Source organism: Schistocerca gregaria, chromosome 1 (assembly GCF_023897955.1).
Source record: "Schistocerca gregaria isolate iqSchGreg1 chromosome 1, iqSchGreg1.2, whole genome shotgun sequence".
Lineage (NCBI taxonomy): Eukaryota > Metazoa > Arthropoda > Insecta > Orthoptera > Acrididae > Schistocerca > Schistocerca gregaria.
This window is the reverse complement of record NC_064920.1, coordinates 458,163,366-458,187,983: the sequence shown is the minus strand read 5'-3', so window position 1 is coordinate 458,187,983 and position 24,618 is coordinate 458,163,366. Positions and strand designations below refer to the sequence as shown.

At 43.3% G+C, this 24,618-nt stretch overlaps 1 protein-coding gene across 1 annotated transcript in view; it reads left to right on the top strand.

Annotated features, from left to right (window-relative positions):
• Positions 1-24,618, top strand: part of LOC126353813 (uncharacterized) — a 328,822-nt gene that overhangs the window by 240,509 nt on the left and 63,695 nt on the right. The window contains exon 6 of the mRNA XM_050002966.1: positions 24,341-24,458. Coding sequence (XP_049858923.1) covers positions 24,341-24,458 — 118 coding nt within the window. The remainder of the gene's footprint in view (positions 1-24,340; positions 24,459-24,618) is intronic.

Below are 24,618 nucleotides of genomic sequence, written 5' to 3'. Positions count from 1 at the left end.
TCGTAGGAGTGATACATCAATGTCCGAGACGCATGTGAAGTTATTAAGATTGGTTATCTCCGAGTACCTTCGAATTTTATTCACGTGCAGTGATGATGTTTTACACCCCTATGTTTGATTCATAACTTGGTATTCATCATGTGACAGCCTGTCTAGTCCATTTTATTCCTGTCCTAGCAAGTCTTTCACGTCGGCTAGGAAACCATTTACCTCTCCTTCTGCATCTGTGTGGTAGTTTTCCATTTTGCCCACCCAAATGCGTCGAAATGATGTTCGCTTTTCGCCATCTTGGTGCGCTCTGTTTTGATTCCATCCAGTTTGTTGCACTGTCGCTAGTTCCAGGTCTTCTCTTGTTTATCCTGCTGGCAATTTGTTTTACTTTCACTCTCAGGTTTGCCAGAGTCTGTTCTGCACCTTGAGGCAGCTTCCGTTTTTTTTTTTTTTTTTTTTTTTTTTTCTTTTCGTGCAGTGAGATTCTTTCCCAGAAATCGTTTATTGTTAGTTTAGGTTGTGTCTACACCGTGTGTAAGGTAATGCTTGTTAACCGGTGATTCTTGCAAACCATTCTCGTTTTCTACATATTTCTCTGTTAGAGCTTCGTTGGTTTATTCTTTATTTAGTTGGGTCTTTAATGTACATGACAAGACTTTACCATCGTCATCATTTCCAACTGTCCTGTCTGTTGGAGCATTGTAGGTTGAGTCTTAATTTGGGTGTTTTTAAGGGGTTTCCTCTGTTTGATCACCAAAGATTTTTAATATACATTGCAGAGCCCAAAAGAAAGGTATAGGCATACGTTTTCAAATACATAGATACGTAACCAAGCAGAATACGGCGCTGCGGCCGGCAACGCCTATGTAAGACAACAAACGTCTGGTACAGTGTTTGGTTCAGTTATTGATACTGGGCACATAGGAGCAGATTTTTTGCACGCGTTCTATTTAGCGACGAAGCGTCATTCACCAACATCGGTAACTTAAACCGGCATAATATTCACTTTTGGGCACCGGAAAATCCACGATGACTGCGAAAAGTGGAGGGTTAATGGGCGGCATTATGGGAGGAAGGATAATTGGCCCCCATTTTATCGATGGCAATCTAAATGGTGCAATGTATGCTGATTTCCTACGTAGTGTTCCACCGATGTTACTACAAAATGTTTCACTGCATGACAGAATGGCGATGTACTTCCAACATGATGGATGTCCGGCTTATAGCTCGCGTGTGGTTGACGCGGTATTGAATAGCATATTTCAAGACAGGTGGATTGGTCGTCAAAGCACCATACCATGGCCCGCACGTTCACCGGATCTGACGTCCCCGGATTTCTTTGTGGGGAAAGTTGAAGGATATTTGCTATCGTGATCCACCGACAACGCCTGACAACATGCGTCAGCGCATTGCCAATGCATGTGCGAACATTATGGAAGGCGAGCTACTCGCTTTTGAGAGGAATGTCGTTACATGTATTGCCAAATGCATTGAGGTTGACGGACATAATTTTGAGCATTTATTGCATTAATGTGATATTTACAGGTAATCACGCTGTAACAGCATGCGTTCTCAGAAATGATAAGTTCATAAAGGTACATGTATGACATTGGAACAATCGATATAAAATGTTCAAACGTACCTACGTTCTGTATTTTAGTTGAAAAAAACCTACCTGTTACCAACTGTTCGTCTAAAATTGTGAGCCATAAGTTTCTGACATTACAGCGACATCTATCACAAAGCGAAAAATGTGGTGCAACTAAAACATTCATATTTCTTAACGTTCTACACGAATATGTAATAAGGAATAGGGGTTCCTGTTTTAAAAAATGCAGTTGATATCCTTTTCACATATGGCAGCGCCATCTAGCGGGCCAACCATAGCGCCATATGGTTTCCCCTTCAAGCAAGACAAGTTTCATTCTTTGTAGTTTTTTAGTTTGACGCTTATTTCGTGAGATATTTGGCCCGGTCACGATCACTGGGCCACCTTGTATAATCATCATTTGGATTGAATAATGCGTCGTAAAGCTTCATCCGGCGGTAACTAGTTCAAACGCAGTAGCAGAAACTCTGATAGAACGTGTTTAGTTTAACTGAACGCAGCAAAAGTTCGTAGTTGTCCATCATTTATAACTATGCTTCGATAATAGCAAATATTCACATAATGTAATATAGCATAGTAAGATAGTATCTATCGTATGTTTCTGCAGATTCTCCTTAAACTTTCGAGCCCCATTGAACCTACGATAGTTGTGAGAGCTAGATCGTGATGACTGGGTGTTGTGTGATGTCCTTAGGTTAGTTAGGTTTAAGTAGTTCTAAGTTCTAGGGGACTGATGACCTCAGATGTTAAGTCCCATAGTGCTCAGAGCAAGTTGAACAAGTTGAGAGCTAGATTATTTTTCAGCAAAGTTATCCATCAGTTTTCAGTAGGTTGTTATTACTACATTTATCAGTTTAGTATGCGCTCCCAAGAGTAGCTCAAATTGTCTGATTGTCCTAATACTGCAATCAGAATATAAGTGGCAACTTCGCTTACATTTGTAATTTCGCTTACATTTCCTTTGCAATGTTAAAAATTCAATTTACCACTATGTTATTGCTTAATTCGGCTTTTTTATCCTCAAATATATGACAGCTATTACAATCGAGAGATGTACCCTCAAATGTTGTCAGATGTCGTGCTTCGGTAGCTCAGATGGTACAGCACTTGCCAGCGAAAGGCAAAGGTCCCGAGTTTGAGTCTCGGTCGAGCACACAGTTTTAATCTGCCAGGAAGTTTCATATCAGCGCACACTCCGCTGCAGAGTAAAAATATCATTCTGGAAACATCCCCCAGGCTGTGGCTAAGCCATGTCTCCGCAATATCCTTTCTTTCAGGAGTGCTTGTTCTGCAAGGTTCGCAAGAGAGCTTCTGTAAATCTTGGAAGGTAGGAGACGGATACTGGCAGAAGTAAAGCTGTGAGTACGACGCGTGAGTCGTGCTTCGGTAGCTCAGATGGTAGAGCACTTGCCCGCGAAAGGCAAAGGTCCCGAGTTCGAGTCTCGGTCGGGCACACAGTTTTAATCTGCCAGGAAGTTTCATATCAGCGCACACTCCGCTGCAGAGTGAAAATCTCATTCTAGTTGATTTATTATTTGGTTTTCAAACTCTCAAATAAATACCACCAATACCGCCAAAAACGCGGCCATCACGCTGTTGATCACGGATTCCGGTGAATCTTAAGTATCTTGTCGAGGAACCTGTCCTAATTACCAGGCTAGCGGCTTTCCATACGACGGTCCCTACTTTCCGTGGAAATCGATACTGCAGTTCCTTGCGTACTTTCTATAGCGAAACGCTAGTTCTATTTCTGCTGCGCGAAAGTATATCACCGGCTAAGGTCCTCGGGATTTGCGCCGGCGGTTCATATTCTACTCCTACACGTGTTTTTTTTTTTTTTCGTTTCTTCTTCAGTTTCGTCGTACAGAATATCATAAGATAGAGTATTTTGAGCACAATTACCGAAAACCGGAATTCTCACAGTAGTAATTTAATAAGAAAATCAATAATTACAGTAGAAGTTCTTCAAACGTGTATTGCGTTTGGTACAGAATAAATTACAGAATCGTCTTACTCGCTTTCTTTTGCATTGCCTGCTATGATAGAACAGATATCTGCATTGTATATGTCGAAGAAGGATCCGAAACATACATTTACCTACTGCCTTGCAGGAACACAATGTTTTCTTCAGGAACATTGTAAGACGCAGGTCGCTTCTATTCAAAAACTTGTTCCTCCTTTGGTCAGCTTCGATGCGAACCATTGATACTTGCTCATTCATGTGAAAGCAGTTGCATTAAATTTATGCAGATCAAACACTGTATTGTTACGAAATCTCCCCTCGAAGCGATTTCTGTGTTGTTCTTTAAGAAGTTGGGAGCACTGTAATTTTTTTGTGAAAATTTTAACCTGCCCGTAAAAATAAACACTACAGGACTGGCAAAGTGAAGTAAATTTTGATGGAATAATTTTTACGATTCAGATAGGTGCTTTTATGTCATGCACCAAGATTTGATTGTGTAGTCTGTTATCAGTTTTTCCGCCTTCAAGCAAACGTTAAACAGTATTTGGGAGTGTAAGTACGAGCCACAAACGAAATACATGTGTGAAGAAAGTTGAGTCCTTAGTGAAATTACTACGCCAAAAATGGCTATTCTTGAATAATTTAGCATGGCAGAAACTTTATACCAGAAGACTGAAAAAAAATGTACACAGGTAGAATTTAACCACGTAGCGCCAGAGTGACAGCCGTGATGCTTAGGTGCTGGGCTCATTGCGCATAGTCGAAATATGACTGACTTAGCAGGTATAAATATTACGCATAAAATTCCAATACAGATTTTCTCGCAAAATAGGAGCATCGCATGAACAGTTGATAGCTATATACTCAAGCCAAGTCCCTCTATGACACAGCTAAGACTCATCAGAATCTGAGACTAACACATCTGACGGTCCCCTTGTAGGCACCGGCAGGCACGCTATCGCGACAACTGCGGCTCAGGACGGCTGCCGCAGGCAGGAGGGACTTACGTGGGAGCTGCTGCTGTACAGAGACTCTTCACACATCAAATAACACAATTTATCAGTGAATTGTTGTTAAGCGATCGGTACTTTCCGAAATTCTACACAGGAATCCTAGTCTTAAGTATTATTGGCATTGTTGTTGTTGTTGTGGTCTTCAGTCCAGACACTGGTTTGATGCAGCTCTTCATGCTATTCTATCCTATGCAAGATTCTTCATCTCCCAGTACCTACTGCAACGCAGATCCCTCTGAAACTCCTTAGTGTATTCATCTCTTGGTCTCCCTCTACGATTTTTACTCTCTACGCTGCATTCCAATGCTAAATTTGTGATCTCTTGATGCCTCAGAACATGTCCTACCAACCGATCACTTCTTCTAGTCAAGTTGTGCCACAAACTCCTCTTCTCCCCAATCCTATTCAGTACCTCCTGATTAGCTATGTGATCTACCCACCTAATCTTCAGCATTCTGCTGTAGCACCACATTTCCAAAGCTTCTATTCTCTTCTTGTCCAAAATATTTATCGTCCATGTTTCACTTCCATACATGACTACACTCCATACAAATACTTTCAGAAACGACTTCCTGACATTTAAATCTATACTCGATGTTAACAAATTTCTCTTCTTCAGAAACGCTTACCTTGACATTGCCAGACTATATTTTATATCCTCTCTACTTCGACCATCATCAGTTATTTTGTTCCCCAAATAGCAAAACTCCTTTACTACTTCAAGTGTCTCATTTCCTAATCTTATTCCCTCAGCATCACCCGACTTAATTCGACTACATTCCATTATCCTCGTTTTGCTTTTGTTGATGTTTATCTTATATGCTCCTCTTAAGACACTGTCCATTCCATTCAACTGCTGTTCCAAGTCCTTTGCTGTCTCTGACAGAATTACAATGTCATCGGCGAATCTCAAAGTTTTTATTTCATCTCCCTGGATTTTAATACCTACTCCGAATTTTTCTTTTGTTTCGTTTACTGACTGTTCAATATACAGATTGGATAACATCGGGGAGAGGCTACAACCCTGTCTTACTCGTTTCCCGACTACTGTTTCCCTTTCATGCCCCTCTTCTCTTATAACTGTCATCTGCCTTCTGTACAAGTTGTAAATAGCCTTTCGCTCCCTGTATTTTACCCATGCCACCCTCAGAATTTGAAAAAGAGTATTCCAGTCAGCATTGTCAAAAGCTTTCTGTGAGTCTACAAATTCTAGAAACGTAGGTTTACCTTTCCTTAATATATCTTCTAAGAAAAGTCGTAGGGTCAGTATTACCTCACGTGTTCCAACATTTCTACGGAATCCAAACTGATCATCCTCAAGGTCGGCTTCTACCAGTTTTCCCATTCGTCTGTAAAGAATTCGTGTTAGCATTTTGCAACACTCACGTATTAAACTGATAGTTCGGTAATTTTCACATCTGTCAGCACCTGCTTTCTTTGGGATTGGAATTATTATATTCTTCTTGAAGTCTGAGGGTATTTCGCTTGTCACATACATCTTGCTCACCAGATGGTAGACTTCTGCAGGTCTGCCTCTCCCAAGGCTGTCAGTAGTTCTAAAGGAATGTTGTCTACTCCTTGGGCCTTATTTCGACTTAGGTCTTTCAGTGCTCTGTAAAACTCTTCACGCAGTATCGTATCTCCCATTTCATCTTCATCTGCATCCTCTTACATTTCCATAATATTGTCCTCAATTTCGTACCCTTGTATAGACCCTCTATATACACCTTCCACCTTTCTGCTTTCCTTACGTTGCTTAGAACTAGGTTTCCATCGGACGTTACTATCCATAAACAATAACAACGCCTATATTATTGAGGCTCTACGGCCACTTGTTAACATATTGCTTATTGGCCACTATCTCGTGACGTCTGACTGACATTTATGTGTCGAACTTTCTGACGTTTCTTTAGCAGAAGTGGCTGGATCCACCCTCCATTGCTAGTGGCGGACTGGACTACAGCCCGCTGCTGCAGGTTTTACATGTATCAGCCAGCACATTATGAGCACTTACATAATATGTCCACCTTTTGCACGGATAAAAGCGGCGACGCGTCGTGGCATTGAAGCATTTAGGCCTTGGTAGGTCACTAGAGGGAGTTAGCACCGCATCTGCACGCACAAGTAATTAATTCCCGTAAATTCCGGTGAGGGGGGTGATGAGCTCTGACACCACGTTCATTCAATACATAATGTGTTAGGTCGGGATGGGGGTGGGGGACAACATAGTATTTGAAACTCGCCACTGTGTTCCTAGACGCACTCCATCACTCTCCTGGCTTTCTGACATGACTCTTTTTCTTGCTGAAAAATGCCTGATGTTGGGAAACCTGATCGTCATGATGGGGTGTACGTGGTTTGTAACCTGTGTGCGACACTCGTTGACCGTCATGGTGCCTTGCACGAGCTCCATTGGTCCCATGGGTGCTCAAGTGAATGTTCCCCTGAGCATAATGGAGTAGCCGCCAGCTCCTCTTCGTGCCGCAGTACAAGTGGCAAGGAGCTGCTCCCCCACAAGGCATTGGATTCGCGCCCTCCAATCGGCATGATGAAGCCGGCACCAGGTTAATCGACCATACAAAGCTGTGCCACTGCGCCAACTTCCGGCGCCGATGATCACGTGCCCATTTCGATTGTAGCTGCTGCTGTCGTGGTGTTAACATTGACACATGGAAAGGTCGTCGGCTGCGGAGGCCTATTGTTAGAGTGTTCGGTGCACTGTGTGTTCAAACACACTTTTACTCTGCCAGGCATTCAACTCTCATGCTAGCTCAGCCACAGTTCGCCGCCTTTCCTGTTTTACCAGTCTGCTCATCCGACGTATATAATGATGGGTACCTGCCCAACCCCACGACATATAGAGGTTTCACCTTGGTATCGTCACTTATTGAAGACACTCACCATACCACTCCTTGAACATACGACAAGTCATTCAGTTTTCGAAATGCTCGTGCCGAGCCTGTGGGCCATCATAGTTTTCCCTCGGTCAAACTGAGATAGACCTGGCGCCTTCTCCATCCTATACACGGACAGCACGCTCATTGGCACTACAAGCACGGTGTGAATGTCTGACTAGAAATAATTCCTCGCCACGTAACGCTGCTATCCCCTGCATGAGTTTATATCGGTAGTAGATCAGTAGTCGTAATGTTCTGGCTTATCAGTGTATGTACCTGTCGCACCAATGTCCGTAGGCTGTTCCGTAGTCATTACCGCTGCGGTTCTCTCCATGATATCTGCAACTGTCGTTCGCTACAACACGGGTATCCATGATCCGTTTACCTTGAGGGATTCCTCTTTATACTGAAGCTCTTGTCATCCTCGTGGATTTAGAAAGCTTGGTGAACAAGCGGAAATGGTAATTCTTGTCTACAGCAAGGACATACGTGTTGGCGCTTATTCCTCCAGGTCGGATTTCTCCATCTTCTCCAGCGTGCAGTGACATTTATATGTAGTAATCCCAGGTTAATGGATCTTCCAGGCATTCCTAGGTAGACTTATCAACATTTATAAGGTATAACATTGCAAATGGGACCTTTTGTTCTTTGCTGATGTGCGGCACTCTTTGCTTTCCTTCGCTCGTTTGTAAATCGTCTTTAAGGCATGTTTGCGTAGTATGCGGTCGATGTGTCAGTCATACTGGAGATATAAATAGATAAGTAGTACCCAGTCTTTCTTCTTCTACCGTATCACATCACCGAGTGTTAGATTTCGTTAGACTTATTATACAGCTGATGGAGGACACATAGTTGCTCAGAACACTTTCCATGTGCTTCAACTACAGAATACATATTCGTTTTGCGTTCGTTGCCAGCGTAATTACCAAAGCATTTTCTCCACTCAAGTGGTGATTTCACAATTAGCTTGTGAAGATCCTAGTTTCTCGCCATCCGCCGTTATCAGAATATCTAGAAATGGGTGGATATTTGTGTTTTTCTATCTATAACAAATTTTAGGTTGGGCTGGAGACTGATCAGGTGACTTAGGAAGTCACAGAACTGTTGCTTGCCATGGTTCTACTCGACGGAAGTCTCATTGACGTGTATGTACCATACCTTCGATGTACAATGTGCTAAACCTGCGCTAGTCTTTCTGAATTCTGCATGAAGAAATTTGCCAAGACTGGATTGAGTGGACTATGCATAATGATGCTTTCCAGTTGTTCATAGAAACCACCATTCCACATCAAGTAAATCATGAATGAAAGAGCATGGTAATGTCATGTGTGAAAATGGAATCGATATAATCCACAGAATCAGTTAGTGACGCTATCGTAAAGAAAGAAAGCACATCAAAGCAAAGTAGGATGTTTCGTCCAAGACTGGAGATCTTCAGCTTCTCAGTGAAATGTCCCGGGTTCTTTATGTACGTATCAGTCTTTCCCATGTGCAGCTAAAGCAGAGAGCCATAGTCTTTTACCAGTTTGTTTGCTGGTGAGCGACAAGTACTTATAGTCAGTAGTAACGGCTTATTAGCTTTGTGAATATATATAATAAATACAGACGAGATGCTAGTGTTTCGAAGTTGTACAGTTTCCACTGCACATCAACATGAGAGAAGATGGCTATCAATGACCGATTTGGATTCCATGTGATCGAGTGCGTCGATGCATTGTGGGATCTGTAGATCCTGAAACTTATGCTTATACACTCCTGGAAATTGAAATAAGAACACCGTGAATTCATTGTCCCAGGAAGGGGAAACTTTATTGAGACATTCCTGGGGTCAGATACATCACATGATCACACTGACAGAACCACAGGCACATAGACACAGGCAACAGAGCATGCACAATGTCGGCACTAGTACAGTGTATATCCACCTTTCGCAGCAATGCAGGCTGCTATTCTCCCATGGAGACGATCGTAGAGATGCTGGATGTAGTCCTGTGGAACGGCTTGCCATGCCATTTCCACCTGGCGCCTCAGTTGGACCAGCGTTCGTGCTGGACGTGCAGACCGCGTGAGAGGACGCTTCATCCAGTCCCATACATGCTCAATGGGGGACAGATCCGGAGATCTTGCTGGCCAGGGTAGTTGACTTACACCTTCTAGAGCACGTTGGGTGGCACGGGATACATGCGGACGTGCATTGTCCTGTTGGAACAGCAAGTTCCCTTGCCGGTCTAGGAATGGTAGAACGATGGGTTCGATGACGGTTTGGATGTACCGTGCACTATTCAGTGTCCCCTCGACGATCACCAGAGGTGTACGGCCAGTGTAGGAGGTCGCTCCCCACACCATGATGCCGGGTGTTCGCCCTGTGCGCCTCGGTCGTATGCAGTCCTGATTGTGGCGCTCACCTTCACGGCTCCAAACACGCATACGACCATCATTGGCACCAAGGCAGAAGCGACTCTCATCGCTGAAGACGACACGTCTCCATTCGTCCCTCCATTCACGCCTGTCGCGACACCACTGGAGGCGGGCTGCACGATGTTGGGGCGTGAGCGGAAGACGGCCTAACGGTGTGCGGGACCGTAGCCCAGCTTCATGGAGACGGTTGCGAATGGTCCTCGCCGATACCCCAGGAGCAACAGTGTCCCTAATTTGCTGGGAAGTGGCGGTGCGGTCCCCTACGGCACTGCGTAGGATCCTACGGTCTTGGCGTGCATCCGTGCGTCGCTGCGGTCCGGTCCCAGGTCGTCGGGCACGTGCACCTTCCGCCGACCACTGGCGACAACATCGATGTACTGTGGAGACCTCACGCCCCACGTGTTGAGCAATTCGGCGGTACGTCCACCCGGCCTCCCACATGCCCACTATACGCCCTCTCTCAAAGTCCGTCAACTGCACATACGGTTCACGTCCACGCTGTCGCGGCATGCTACCAGTGTTAAAGACTGCGATGGAGCTCCGTATGCCACGGCAAACTGGCTGACACTGACGTCGGCGGTGCACAAATGCTGCGCAGCTAGCGCCATTCGACGGCCTACACCGCGGTTCCTGGTGTGTCCGCTGTGCCGTGCGTGTGATCATTGCTTGTACAGCCCTCTCGCAATGTCCGGAGCAAGTATGGTGGGTCTGACACACCGGTGTCAATGTGTTCTTTTTTCCATTTCCAGGAGTGTATATCTCGGTCTTCATTACAACAGTAAAATTACCCTCATCGGTAGGTTGTACCAATGTACTGTTGTCGGTGTTACAGCTCTTGATAGCTGGTAGCTCATCTTCTTTCAGGTTACATGCTGGTGGTTTTATTCTCGATGCGATCTCTCACGGTTTCAGTGCGTATTTTCTCAACTTTTGCGTAAGAGTGAGTGTAGATGGCGTCTTCGGTGTTGTCTTATATAGAGAAAATTGTGAGCATGAAAGATAAATTTCCTCCATTTTGAATAACAGACCGTTCGTTTTAAGTCAAGGCTCGTACACTAAATTTGGTCACTGTGTGTGAAATTTGGGAATTATTGTCCTTCAAAAAGGAAGGAATTTCACGATCGTCCTCATAACTTTACTTATTGAGGTTAGCATTAATAACACTGCAGCAGCCATTCGTACCCTTCCTAGTGAAATAGCTAATGAAGTACACACAGAAACCGCCAGGATACTGCACCGAAGAAAGCTACCAACTTACAAGATAAAGAAAGAAGATTTGCAAGCTACAATTAGTCATAACGTCGACAAGAGTATATTGGTACTGCCTGCAGACAAAGGAAGAACAATCATTCTAAAGAAGACCGGGGGATATGAGCAGAAGATTCGTGAAATACACTCCTGGAAATGGAAAAAAGAACACATTGACACCGGTGTGTCAGTCCCACCACACTTGCTCCGGACACTGCGAGAGGGCTGTACAAGCAATGATCGCACGCACGGCACAGCGGACACACCAGGAACCGCGGTGTTGGCAGTCGAATGGCGCTAGCTGCGCAGCGTTTGTGCTCCGTCGCCGTCAGTGTCAGCCAATTTGCCGTGGCATACGGAAATCCATCGCAGTCTTTAACACTGGTAGCATGCCGCGACAGCGTGGACGTGAACCGTATGTGCAGTTGACGGACTTTGAGCGAGGGCGTATAGTGGGCATGCGGGAGGCCGGGTGGACGTACCGCCGAATTGCTCAACACGTGGGGCGTGAGGTCTCCACAGTACATCGATGTTGTCGCCAGTGGTCGGCGGAAGGTGCACGTGCCCGTCGACCTGGGACCGGACCGCAGCGACGCACGGATGCACGCCAAGACCGTAAGATCCTACGCAGTGCCGTAGGCGACCGCACCGCCACTTCGCAGCAAATTAGGGACACTGTTGCTCCTGGGGTATCTTCGAGGACCATTCGCAACCGTCTCCATAAAGCTGGGCTACGGTCCCGCACACCGTTAGGCCGTCTTCCGCCCACGCCCCAACATCGTGCAGCCCGCCTCCAGTGGTGTCGCGACAGGCGTGAATGGAGGGACGAATGGAGACGTGTCATCTTCAGCGATGAGAGTCGCTTCTGCCTTGGTGCCAGTGGTGGTCGTATGCGTGTTTGGCGCCGTGCAGGTGAGCGCCACAATCAGGACTGCATATGACCGAGGCACACAGGGCCAACACCAGGCATCATGGTATGGGGAGCGATCTCCGACACTGGCCGTACACCTCTGGTGATCGTCGAGGGGACACTGCATAGTGCACGGTACATCCAAACCGTCATCGAACCCATCGTTCTACCATTCCTAGACCGGCAAGGGAACTTGCTGTTCCAACAGGACAATGCACGTCCGCATGTATGCCGTGCCACCAAACGTGCTCTAGAAGGTGTAAGTCAACTACCCTGGCCAGCAAGATCTCTGGATCTGTCCCCCATTGAGCATGTATGGGACTGGATGAAGCGTCCTCTCACGCGGTCTGCACGTCCAGCACGAACGCTGGTCCAACTGAGGCGCCAGGTGGAAATGGCATGGCAAGCCGTTCCACAGGACTACATCCAGCATCTCTACGATCGTCTCCATGGGAGAATAGCAGCCTGCATTGCTGCGAAAGGTGGATATACACTGTACTAGTGCCGACATTGTGCATGCTCTGTTGCCTGTGTCTATGTGCCTGTGGTTCTGTCAGTGTGATCATGTGATGTATCTGACCCCAGGAATGTGTCAATAAAGTTTCCCCTTCCTGGGACAATGAATTCACGATGTTCTTATTTCAATTTCCAGGAGTGTATTAGACTCGACGACCTAAAGAGAGCTAATCCCAGATTCGACGCAGTGAATCACACGGTATACAAATTATGTATCCAAGGCTTCTTCCCTTTCAGCGGACGTACAGAGAAACCTGGGCAACTCAGAAGCCTTAACATCTTGGCTGTGTGGATTACGAAAAATCCACAATGTTTATGTACCTTAGGCGCTCCTGGCTGACCAACTGCGAAGAGATCTGACCTTTCTGCTTCAACCGCCCATAGATAAGACTGACACACACATACATAAAGAACTCGGGACTTTCATTAGAAACTGAAGAAATTAAAACTCGGACTAAACGACGTCATAGCTAGCTTTGTTGTTGTTTCTTTGTTTACAAAGAATCCCTCCATGAATCTGTGGATCATATCGGTTCCATTTATCCGCATGACCAAGCTCTTTCATGCACGTCTTGCCATGAACTACTTCACGTGAAATTGTGATTTCTATGAACATCTGGAAGGAGCCTCCATGGGTAGTCCACTTAATCCAATGGTGGCCAGCTTGTTCGTGGAACATTTCGAGAGACAAGCGCTGGACTTGGCTCGTTGTGTACTGAAGGTGTGGTACAGATACACCACCAATAACATCGTTACGTGTCTCCATGGTGAGGAAAAGCTCTGTGACTCCCTGAGACACATGAGCAGTCTCTATGCAACATTAAAATCTACTATGGAGATAGAAAAGGACGTACAACTGTCTTTTCTACATGTGCTAATTACAACGAACGGTGAGAAACTCGGGCGAAGTGGGTATCGAAACTGACACATGGACCGATACTTTCACAAAGGAATAGTCAAATTAACACCCGAGCGAATAAAGGGGAATGCTCATAAAGAGTGCAAGACGAATATGTGATCGGTAACACCTTGGATGCAATACTAGGAAAGTGTTCTTAAGAGATATGGGTACTCCATGAGTTGCATAAGAAGTGTAATGACATCTACCACTCAGTGAAGTAATAAGTCAGAAGAGCAAATGTCCGATACAGCCTTTCCTCCTCGATGCCCAGGGTGACGAACGGAGTCGGTCGCATTTTTTGCAAACACAACGTAAATACGCCGAGACGGAAGTTCTCATTTTCGACAAGATCTACCACACCCGCTTGTTCAGGCTGCTATAGAAATCCACAAACATGTTAACAGCATCAGTACGAAAAAGGAAAGCCTCAAGGTAGACGGATCTTATACTCCTCTTTTGCAGAGAAACGACTGTTGCAAGTGTAAGTGGAGAATCACGGTGGAAATGACCAACGAAAACCCCTCGGACGGTGGTGCAAGTAAACTACACGGTGGGTAGAAACAGTGTGGAAAGCTTGTGAGGGGTTGCAGGGTAATTTGTGCTGAGAAATAATGGTTAAGAAATAAATTCGATACGTTGCACCGTTCCCCAGTGAATGAACATTGGAGTTACCCAATCAGGTCGTTGGACACACACATTCAAGGGGTCCTCCAGATACAATTTTTTTATAACGTGCCGTTGGCTAGACTTCAGTGCGCCGCCAGCAATGTAGGATAACACATTGATAATGCCAGCCACTTGTACTAGCGAAGCGTCCGAGAAGGCGTCAAACAAACATCAACCGGAGAGCTCGCGACAGAAGCTAACTGGCAATATTCCATAGTAAAGAAGTTCAGCTATCGGGAAGTACTGTTAATTGGTGGAAACGTTCAGCACCCGTAAGTCTTGTGACTCTCAAAGGAGCTTTTTTCGATTTTTTTCTTTTCGAAAATGTTGTAGTTCTGCTTTAGAAAAATATTCAAATGTGTGTGAAATCTTATGGGACTTAACTGCTAAGGTCATCAGTCCGTAAGTTTACACACTACTTAACTTAAATTATCCTAAGGACAAATACACACACCCATGCCCGAGTGAGGACTCGAACCTCCGCCGGGACCAGCCTCACAGTTCTGCTTTAGAAAATTGATTTGAGCGCACTGTTTCTAAAACACCATTTACATGCAAATGCGACTGATTTTCTGCGCAAAATTATTAATTTAGGGTGATAGATTGGTCCAACACTTCACACAATACAAGAATAAAAAAGAAAAGAAGGGTTACAATGAAGTGGTCTGGAGGACAGCTGTTGGAACATCAAACGCCCTCTTTAAATTAGTCAATCTCATTTTCACCTCTTCGCAAATAAGACGAAAGTTTTTACTGAAGAACTTTTTCGATTCGTAGGAACAAATGTGCCATATATTGATGTACATTCCTCGAACCAAACAGAAGCCGCTTTATGAATGGACTCTTTTCCTTTGAAGAAGATTACACAAGGTTCAGCGGACCATTACCATAAAAAGGGTCAATACAAAACGTGTTCTATTGTTAGCACATCTCTCCTCTTCTCGGCATACACATGTGTACAATGAACGTCATTGTTATTGCTATTGATTTGGAATTTTATATCTAATCGGAACTGATGCTTCATACGAACTTTACAAACGTGTACATAAATTTCTAAGGCTTCACCGCAACTTATCCACTGGCTGTGACAAGGGAGCGAGAGATTACGTACAATCGATCGATGCACACCACAATTAATGGAACAGTTACGAAAACAAGAATACTTACTCGTTACTGACCTAACTGTATGTTCCACTATTCTCATTTGACATAAAAAATTCATTAAGGGTATTAATCTGTTGTTATGTGGCTCAAGAAGTGTGAGAAAGTTTTTATACTTGGAATACGAGTAATTGTTCTCTACGCTTATGAAATGTATAATAGCAGACGACAAATGTTTAAATTAGCCTTAGCCATTCCATTTCTTAAATTTTATTTAGGGTACTTGCGTTTCATTTATGTGATTTAGTTCAGTTATTACCAAGAGTGTGTAAGAATTAAATCTTCTTGCTATAATTAAATTTTAAGGAAAGTATATGCCTGCGGTTTGTTCCAGTTTGCTAAACTACAACCTGATTGAGGAAATCCACGAGAACGCTTTCAATGGTTCGGAGATCGCCGAACTGTAAGTATCGCAAGACGTAAAAAGTGAAAAGTTTTGCTTCGCCTAAAGAAACGTGACTGGCGATTAACATTTACAGCAGGTTAATCTACATGTAGGCGGCCCATGATTAAATTTCCAGAAAGAGAACCATTGCTCACAATGCCTTCAAATCTGAACAGTATATTATTGAGGCATAGGGTAACGATATGGAAAAAAATTAATGAAAATTTTACCAATAAATGGTGCTTCAACTGTTTTAACGTAAATGGGCTCGGTACAAAAGACGGATGTATCGCAATACGACGACTATGGCTTGAGTTGCACAGTACGCCATCCGTACTGTTCAATGTGCATGGCTGCACGAGTTCGACAGACAACACTTACGGCACTCACAGCTAGGTAAGCGCATCCACAGCGGAAAGGTCGTGCCACATCGGTTGGTATAAATTGATTTTAACTGTACTGAGGCCAAAAACAGAAAAAAAAAGCAAAATGAGATGGGTTTCGGTAGTGAGATATTTTCTATATGAGTCCATCGTTTCCTGCCACAAGTTGAAATCGAGAAACTGCATGTTCCGCAACAGATCGGAGTGCCCTCGGGGGTCACGTTCAGAATGCGTTGCGCAGTGTGGCCTTCGTAACTGAAGCAATTAACACAACACCTTTCAAATAATCCCTCTGCCAGTTGTCACATGGATTAAAGTTAGGTGATCTGGACGGAAGGGTTGTACGGAAATGGCGGTAGATAACCCTAGCAAACCGAATGACTCCAGGTTCACTGCCTGTGAAATGCGCTGTGGAGAGCCATCTCGCACAAAAATGATCTTACCCAGACACCCACGTTGTTTTGGAGTTAGAATGGCTGACTTACGTGTGGATTTCCCGTTGCTAATATTCTGCAATCCCCTGTATTCACATGGCATTCTTCCGTCCACAGAATTTTCATTCGTTATTCAGTGTGCACTTTGACGCAAGCAAGAAATTCTAGAGCGGACATCTGTCTTGCTGGCGGGTCAGCAGGAAGCAACTCCTAGCAATCCCGGGTGTTTTGTAGGATTTTAATCACCGTGCTCGTAGACATGTCCAGCACTGTGGCAATTTCTGTGCACTGCATGTATGCACATCACCACTCGACCCCTTGTGCAATGCTGTGGCCAGACCTCGAATGAATTACTTTCCTCCCTCTGCCACTTTGCACTTTAAATGAACCTTACTTTTCGAAAATTGTTAATCATTTTCTCCAGACCCTTAGCAAACATTGGACCAATATCTTTTTAATTCCCTTGAGTGTCCGGAACTTCCGCAGGGCTACTGTTACACAGTCACAGTTATCGTAAAAGAATTTTACCCGCACTGCCAGATCCTTCATGGAGACAGCCACGTTGGACGTCTCGGGAGAAAGCTGAGGAACAGCCGTATCCCGCACTTGTGTTGAGGTGCATATTCTGATTCTTAAAGACCCATTTCTTGCTCATATTTACGTTTTTTTGCATGACATTTCCGCGTGTGTCAGTAATACGCTGTTCAAATTTGAGATCATTCTGAACAATGGTTCTCTTTCTATTGCGTTTTGAATCTGGAACGTTATTATAGATATTCTTCATTTTAAAATAACATTAATGAGCATACCTACATGACGATAATCATTTCTATATTACGATTCATTTTTGATTCCATGGAAGCTTCCATCAAAATTTCAGTACTTTTTTTTTTTTTTTTTTTTTGCATGACATTTCTCCGTGCGTCAGTAATATACTGTTCGAATTTGAGATCATTCTGAGCAACGGTTCTCTTTCTATTGCGTTTTGAATTTGGAACGTTATTATAGGTATGACCTTACGACTTATCTTAGAAGAAAGATTAAGAAAAGGCAAAACTACGTTTCTAGCATTTGTAGACTTAGAGAAAGCTTTTGACAATGTTGACTGGAATACTCTTTTTCAAATTCTAAAGGTGGCAGGGGTAAAATACAGGGAGCGAAAGGCTATTTACAATTTGTACAGAAACCAGATGGCAGTCATAAGAGTCGAGGGGCATGAAAGGGAAGCAGTGGTTGGGAAAGGAGTGAGACAGGGTTGTAGCCTCTCCCCGATGTTATTCAATCTGTATATTGAGCAAGCAGTAAAGGAAACAAAAGAAAAATTTGGAGTAGGTATTAAAATTCATGGAGACGAAGTAAAAACTTTGAGGTTCGCCGATGACATTGTAATTCTGTCAGAGATGGCAAAGGACTTGGAAGAGCAGTTGAACGGAATGGACAGTGTCTTGAAAGGAGGATATAAGATGAACATCAACAAAATCAAAACGAGGATAATGGAATGTAGTCAAATTAAATCGGGTGATGCTGAGGGAATTAGATTAGGAAATGAGACACTTCAAGTAGTAAAGGAGTTTTGCTATTTAGGAAGTAAAATAACTGATGATGGTCGAAGTAGAGAGGATATAAAATGTAGACTGGCAATGGCAAGGAAAGCGTTTCTGAAGAAGAGAAATTTGTTAACATCGAATATAGATTTAAGTGTCAGGAAGTCATTTCTGAAAATATTTGTTTGGAGTGTAGCCATGTATGGAAGTGAAACATGGACGATAACTAGTTTGGATAAGAAGAGAATAGAAGCTTTCGAAATGTGGTGCTACAGAAGAATACTGAAGATAAGGTGGATAGATCACGTAACTAATGAGGAGGTATTGAATAGGACTGGGGAGAAGAGAAGTTTGTGGCACAACTTGACTAGAAGAAGGGATCGGTTGGTAGGACATGTTTTGAGGCATCAAGGGATCACAAATTTAGCATTGGAGGGTAGTGTGGAGGGTAAAAATCGTAGAGGGAGACCGAGAGATGAGTACACTAAGCAGATTCAGAAGGATGTAGGTGGTAGTATGTACTGGGAGATGAAGCAGCTTGCACAGGATAGAGTAGCATGGAGAGCTGCATCAAACCAGTCTCAGGACTGAAGACAACAACAACAACAACATTATAGGTATTCTTCATTTTAAAATAACATTGTGGAATAAGTAATTTTTGTTTCATTTACCATAAATGTCATAGCACTTTCATTGATATCTGTAGTAAACTGCCCTGCCCTTGCATAATAGTTAATAAAATGTATTAAATTGCGCCAGGACTACTTTTATAACACTGAACACTGGAAAACTGCCCGCAATTCCGGCACAAAGGTTTAATGAAAGGCAAAATGAACATCTTGATGGAAATCATATACCATACATGATTACAGTCTTTGTTTAAAATGTTTATTATAATTACAATTACAAGAGTATTTCAGCAATGACCAGCAGCTACTCTTGTATCAGTTAATTACAGTTTTAATTACGATACTTGTTGAAAATAGTATCCTTACACAACTTTAGTGAAGAATTAAAATCGACAGTGAAAAAAAACTGAGTCTATGACTGCCATGCCATATTCCAAAACATGTACAGATTTATCAATGAACTGCGGTCATTTGATGATATTGTAAACTTAGTTTTGTTCGTAACTACTGAAAATATACTAAAATGATCTTCGCATTGCAACATTTCTGGAGACCATACACAGTAAAATTGCAGAAAAATTGACAAATCAATACATAATTTTAGCTTCTAGGATTTTCAAAGCACTTATGTTGACGAAATACATCGGCAATATTTCCCTCAGACCGTGGTGTTTCATTTCGTCATAGCTTAATTTTCTTTACTTATTTGTGTTTACATTTTTATTTATGCGAGGTAATTGTTATACTTGGATCACAGCCTTTATCACGTTGAGAACATTTTGTATCAGAATTTTTGAATGGTGTTTCCTTCTATGTTTTGCTAATGAATAGCTATCTTTTCTTTTAAACACCTCATAAAACGTACAGTTTTCTCTGAAGATTCCACCTTCATTGTCGGCTTCACAGAAAGGGATTGATGCCTCGAAAGCCTCTCAGTGCATCGATTTATCACTGCAGGCTGTTTCACTAGTATTGCATAGGAGGGAAATAATTTAAAGATTAACAGAAGGACGACAGTTGCATTCGGAGCTACAGTTCATTTTTAGGGGATATACATTAAAGCATTGTTGGCGATATACATCGATTGACAAAAGGAAGATCTTGTGTTATCCCAATCCCTATTGCTCTCTATCCACTGTCAGAAGCCTCGGTAGGGTCCATCTCTGGAGAGCATGCTGGCGACTCTAGTCGTTATCCTTAATGAAGAGTATCGCAACAAGTGCACGAGGGGGGGGGGGGGGGGGCGAATTGTCATCCATGAAGACGAAGCGTTGCCAACATGCTGTCGATATACATGCGCTATCGGGCGGAGGATGGCATTCACGTACCGTACAGCCATTACGGCGCCTTCCATGACCGCCAGCGGCGTACGTCGGCCCCACATAATGCCACCCTAAAACAGCAGGGAACCTCCACCTTGCTGCACTCGCTGGACAGTTGTGTTCTGCCTGATCCGATTGCCTCCAAACACGTCTCTGACGATTGTCTGGTTGAAGACATATGCGAAACTCATCGGTGAAGAGAAAGTGATGCCAATCCTGAACGACCCATTCGGCATGTTGTTGGGCCCATCTGTACCGCGTTGCATGGTGTCATGGTAGCAAAGATGGACCTCGCCATGGACGTCGGGAGTGAAGCTGCGCATCATGCAGCCTACTGCACACAGTTTGAGTCGTAACACGACGTCCTGTGGCTGCACAAGAAGCATTATTCAAAATGGTGTCTTTGCTGTCAGGGTGCCTGCGAATCATAATCCATAGGTAGCGCTCATCCACTGCTGTAGTAGACCTTGGGCGGCCTTAGCGAGACATGTCATCGACAGTTCCTGTCTCTATCTCCATCAAGCCTGAACGACATCGCTTTGGTTCACTCCGAGATGCCTGGACACTTCCCTTGTTGATAGCCCTTCCTGGCACAAAGTAACACTGCAGATGTGATCGAATCGCGGCATCGACCGTCTTGGCATGGTTGAACTACAGACAGCACGAGCCGTGTACCTCCTTGCTGGTGGAATGACTGGAACTGATCGGCTGTCGGATCCCCTCCGTCTAATAGGCACTACTCATGCAGGGCTGTGTACATCTTTGGGCGGGTTCAGTGAAATCTCTGAACAGTCAAAGGGACTGTGTCTGTGATACAGTATCCACAGTCAACGTCTATCTTTAGGAGTTCTGGGAACTGGGGTGACGCAAAACCTTTTTGAGGTGCTTTAAAGGCGCTGTCCAGAATCATAGCCATGCTTCATGTTTGAAATGTAGTGTAAATATCGTAAAGCACAATCCGATTGGTTGACTGAACACCAGGGAAAGCTATTTAGTTGTTGTAGTGATATTCGGGATGTCAGATTTGTTCTGTCTTTTATTTCACGTCGTAAAACAATGCTATGGAATCTTACACGCCGAAACACGCCCAGTGATATTCGGCGCTGGTGTTTTATTGTAGGAGTAGTGTATTTCATAGTCGGTAACTATTACTGTACAGTAACTGTGAGTATGTCTTGTAACTTTGTCGCTGCGTTACGTTGCAGCAGCCTGAAGGGAAACCGCAGGCTGAGGCACATCCACCCAAAGGCGTTCGTCGGACTGAGAAGCCTCAGAATTCTGTAAGTATACTCTGCCTCACAGTCCTTTTTATAGCAGTTCATGTTCTTTCAGTTTTTCATTGATTTTTCTGGCGAATTGGTCTTTTATGAGTGATTAAACCTATTTATAGCATTGAGTTTCTGACTAACATCTAGATCACTTAGCCTTCCTGTAGTCAATTATTTTATTACTACGGCATTTATCAGTCTTCTGCAGTAAATTTACATCTGTACGTTAAAACTATGAAGAGGTCTTTCTTAAATGGAGTTCCTGCGTGTGATCTAATTACTTTTTGTACTCATGTCTCTTACAAGTGGTTTAATGCAATCCGACGTGTTTTATTCTCCTATAAAAACATCTTAAACTGAGAGTACTTCTTACACCTATAGTAATAGTAACATTCCACTTCTTCCACATGTCTATTCAGATGTGATTTTTTTATGTGGTGTAGCTCTTGGAACATTTTCAAGTTCCATTAAGAATATCTTTGTGAAAGGATGGCCTTAAGATAATCGAAAGACTTACAGACGTTCATTTCGTACCGTGGTCAACGACCACTTTTTGCTCCATCTAAGAGTCTTTATTTTCTTTCTTCTAATTTCTCCCCACATCCGTTTCACTTCTTCATTTACATTGGCCTTCTCATCATCACTGATTCCGACTGATGCTCTTGCCTTAACCAATGTATCATTTGTTTTTTTTTTCCTTTTTATCGCATTTTAAATTTCAATTTTTCTCGATGAAATATTGCTAGACTATATTTTACACCATTCATCGTCATGAGTATCATAGTTCATTTGGAAATACCAACATACGATCTCATCCATTTCTTCATTTGCTGACAATAAGGGAACAATGAACGTAGTATCAGTTACGGAATAGCCACTAATTTGTGACTAACAAGTAATGTACAGACGAAGAAACGACGAAGAATAGATATTTGTGATCTCGTACTATAAAATAATGAGAACAAAACGACTCTACAGGCCTTTCAAACGAAAACAAGGGGAACAAAAAGCTTTATTGATAAGAAAAAATATAATATTGTATCAATAAGATAAAAGATTTCTTAGTTTGTATCTGGGATCTTTACTGACATTAACACCTTTTCACTCCCGACAGTGATTTGTTCGACAGCATGTGAAACATACCAGATTTCAACGTGGTTACAAAACATGTGACGCGGTATGTTCACCAGCAACCTAATGGGAAATCAGAGTTCAGATGAAAGCAAATAGCACCGTATGTCGTAAACAATTAATGTGATTAAAGTAACTTCAGCGTTGACGTAATATTTAGATTGCTTTACCTTAACGAAAAGGAATACATGAGAATCTATTTAAAAAATGGATTTTTTATAGGACCTTTCTTCCGTGTCATCTGCTTTACGACTGATCTGATGCGCCCCGCCATGAATTCCTCTCCTGCACTAACGTCTTCGTATAAGAGAAACATTTAAAATCAAGTTTGTCAATTATTTGTTGGAAATATTTCAATATCTATTTTTCCTGCAGTTTTGAACATCTATAGTTCCATCGGGTGTCATCGTCAGTATTCCTTGCCCTCTTAACACATGCACTATCATGCTGTCCTGTCTTCTTGTCAGTGTTCTCCAAATGTTCCTCTCCTGGTCGCGTTTGCGGAGAATCGCTTCGTTTCATACCAAATTGACATCATTGCCTGTACTATAATGTGTTTTATCTCCTCCTTGCTTCATCTGTCAACAGTTATTTAGCTTCGCAAGTAGCACAATTCCCTCACTCCTTTCTCATGGTCCCCAATTGTGATGTTACCACTAATCACATTTCTCCTGCTCTTCATTACTTTCGGCTGTCTTCGTTTTACTCTCAAGCCAGTATGTGATCATCAGACTGTCTACTCCTTTTACAGCTGCTACTATTCTTCCTCAGTTTCACTGAGGATAACAGTCCCATCGACGTTCTTATCATTTTAAACATTTTTGAAAGGCGACTATTAAAGGTCGTCAAGTAACGTATAAAATGCATGTCTGACAATCAGCTGATTCTTTATTTAAAACCCAAACATCGACCGGTTTCAGTCACAGACCATCTTCACAAGTCAAGGGTAAAACGGTTGAAGCCACACCACCACATCAAAAAAATGGTTCAAATGGCTCTGAGCACTATGGGACTTAACTTCCAAGGTCATCAGTCCCATATAACTTGGAAGTACTTAAATATAACTAACCTAAAAACGTCACACAAATCCATGCCTGAGGCAGGATTCGAACCTGCTACCATAGCGGTCACGCTGTTCCAGACTGTAGCGCCTGGAACCGTACGGCCACCCCGGCCGGCAACACCACATCCGTCATTACTTAAAAATGGCCACATTCATATGTAGATGCATGTCATGAACTACAGTATACCACGCAGGAATTTTAAAGGCAGACATAGTAATAACATGTTGTAAACAGAGCAGTATTGCCTTCAAAAGTCCTGTGTGGTGCACTGTAATTCACGACATTCTCTATGTATGAGATGCGGCCATTATGTAAGTAATGACAGATGTGATTTGCCTTAAACTGTTTTAACCGTAATACGTGAAGATGGACTGTGACTGAAAACTGTCGTTATTTGAGTTTTAAATAAAAAAGCAGCCGATGATCAAACATGCATTTTATACAGATCTTATCATTGTTACCCTATCATTCTGAATTTAATCCCACTCACGAGCCTTAAATTTTCTTCATGACTTCTCCATCGATAAGCAGACTGAACAGTAGAGCTGAGAGACTATATCTTACATCCTTCCCAATCCAAGCACTTCGTTCTTGGTTTTCCATTCTTATTCTTCCCTGTAGGTTCTTGTACACATTGTATGTTATCCATCTTTCCCTACAGCGTACACATATTTTCTGGAGAGTTTCAAATATCTTGCACCATTTTATATGGTTCGATTCTTTTTGTGTGTCGACCAATGCCACAGGACACGTTAACAGATAGGTTAAAACAAACGTTGGATGTTAAATGTTAAACTTAACAACAATGGCTCTCTTTGTTTCAGAGCTAAGGTGCGCAGTGTTGAGCTGTTTGACAGGGAGCTAAAGTGTAACTGTGATGTTGGCAGGGACGTGTCGCGAACAGCCATCGGGTCGCTGCCCACGGTGGGGCTGAGAGAGTTGGAGGTGCTGCGCCTGCAGGACACCGACACCCTCAAGGTCATCCCCTCCATCTTCAATTTCGAGGTCAGTACCAGCAGCGGCCCGCTCACTCCCTCCACCACATGTGTCAGTGCTGCAAAGTAGAGATGGAAGAACCTGTTTTTCTCAGAGATCGGATCGTAACTGGTCACTTACAGGAAGCAACAAGTTTTTTCTCATGACTCACCATTCACTCACAAAGCTA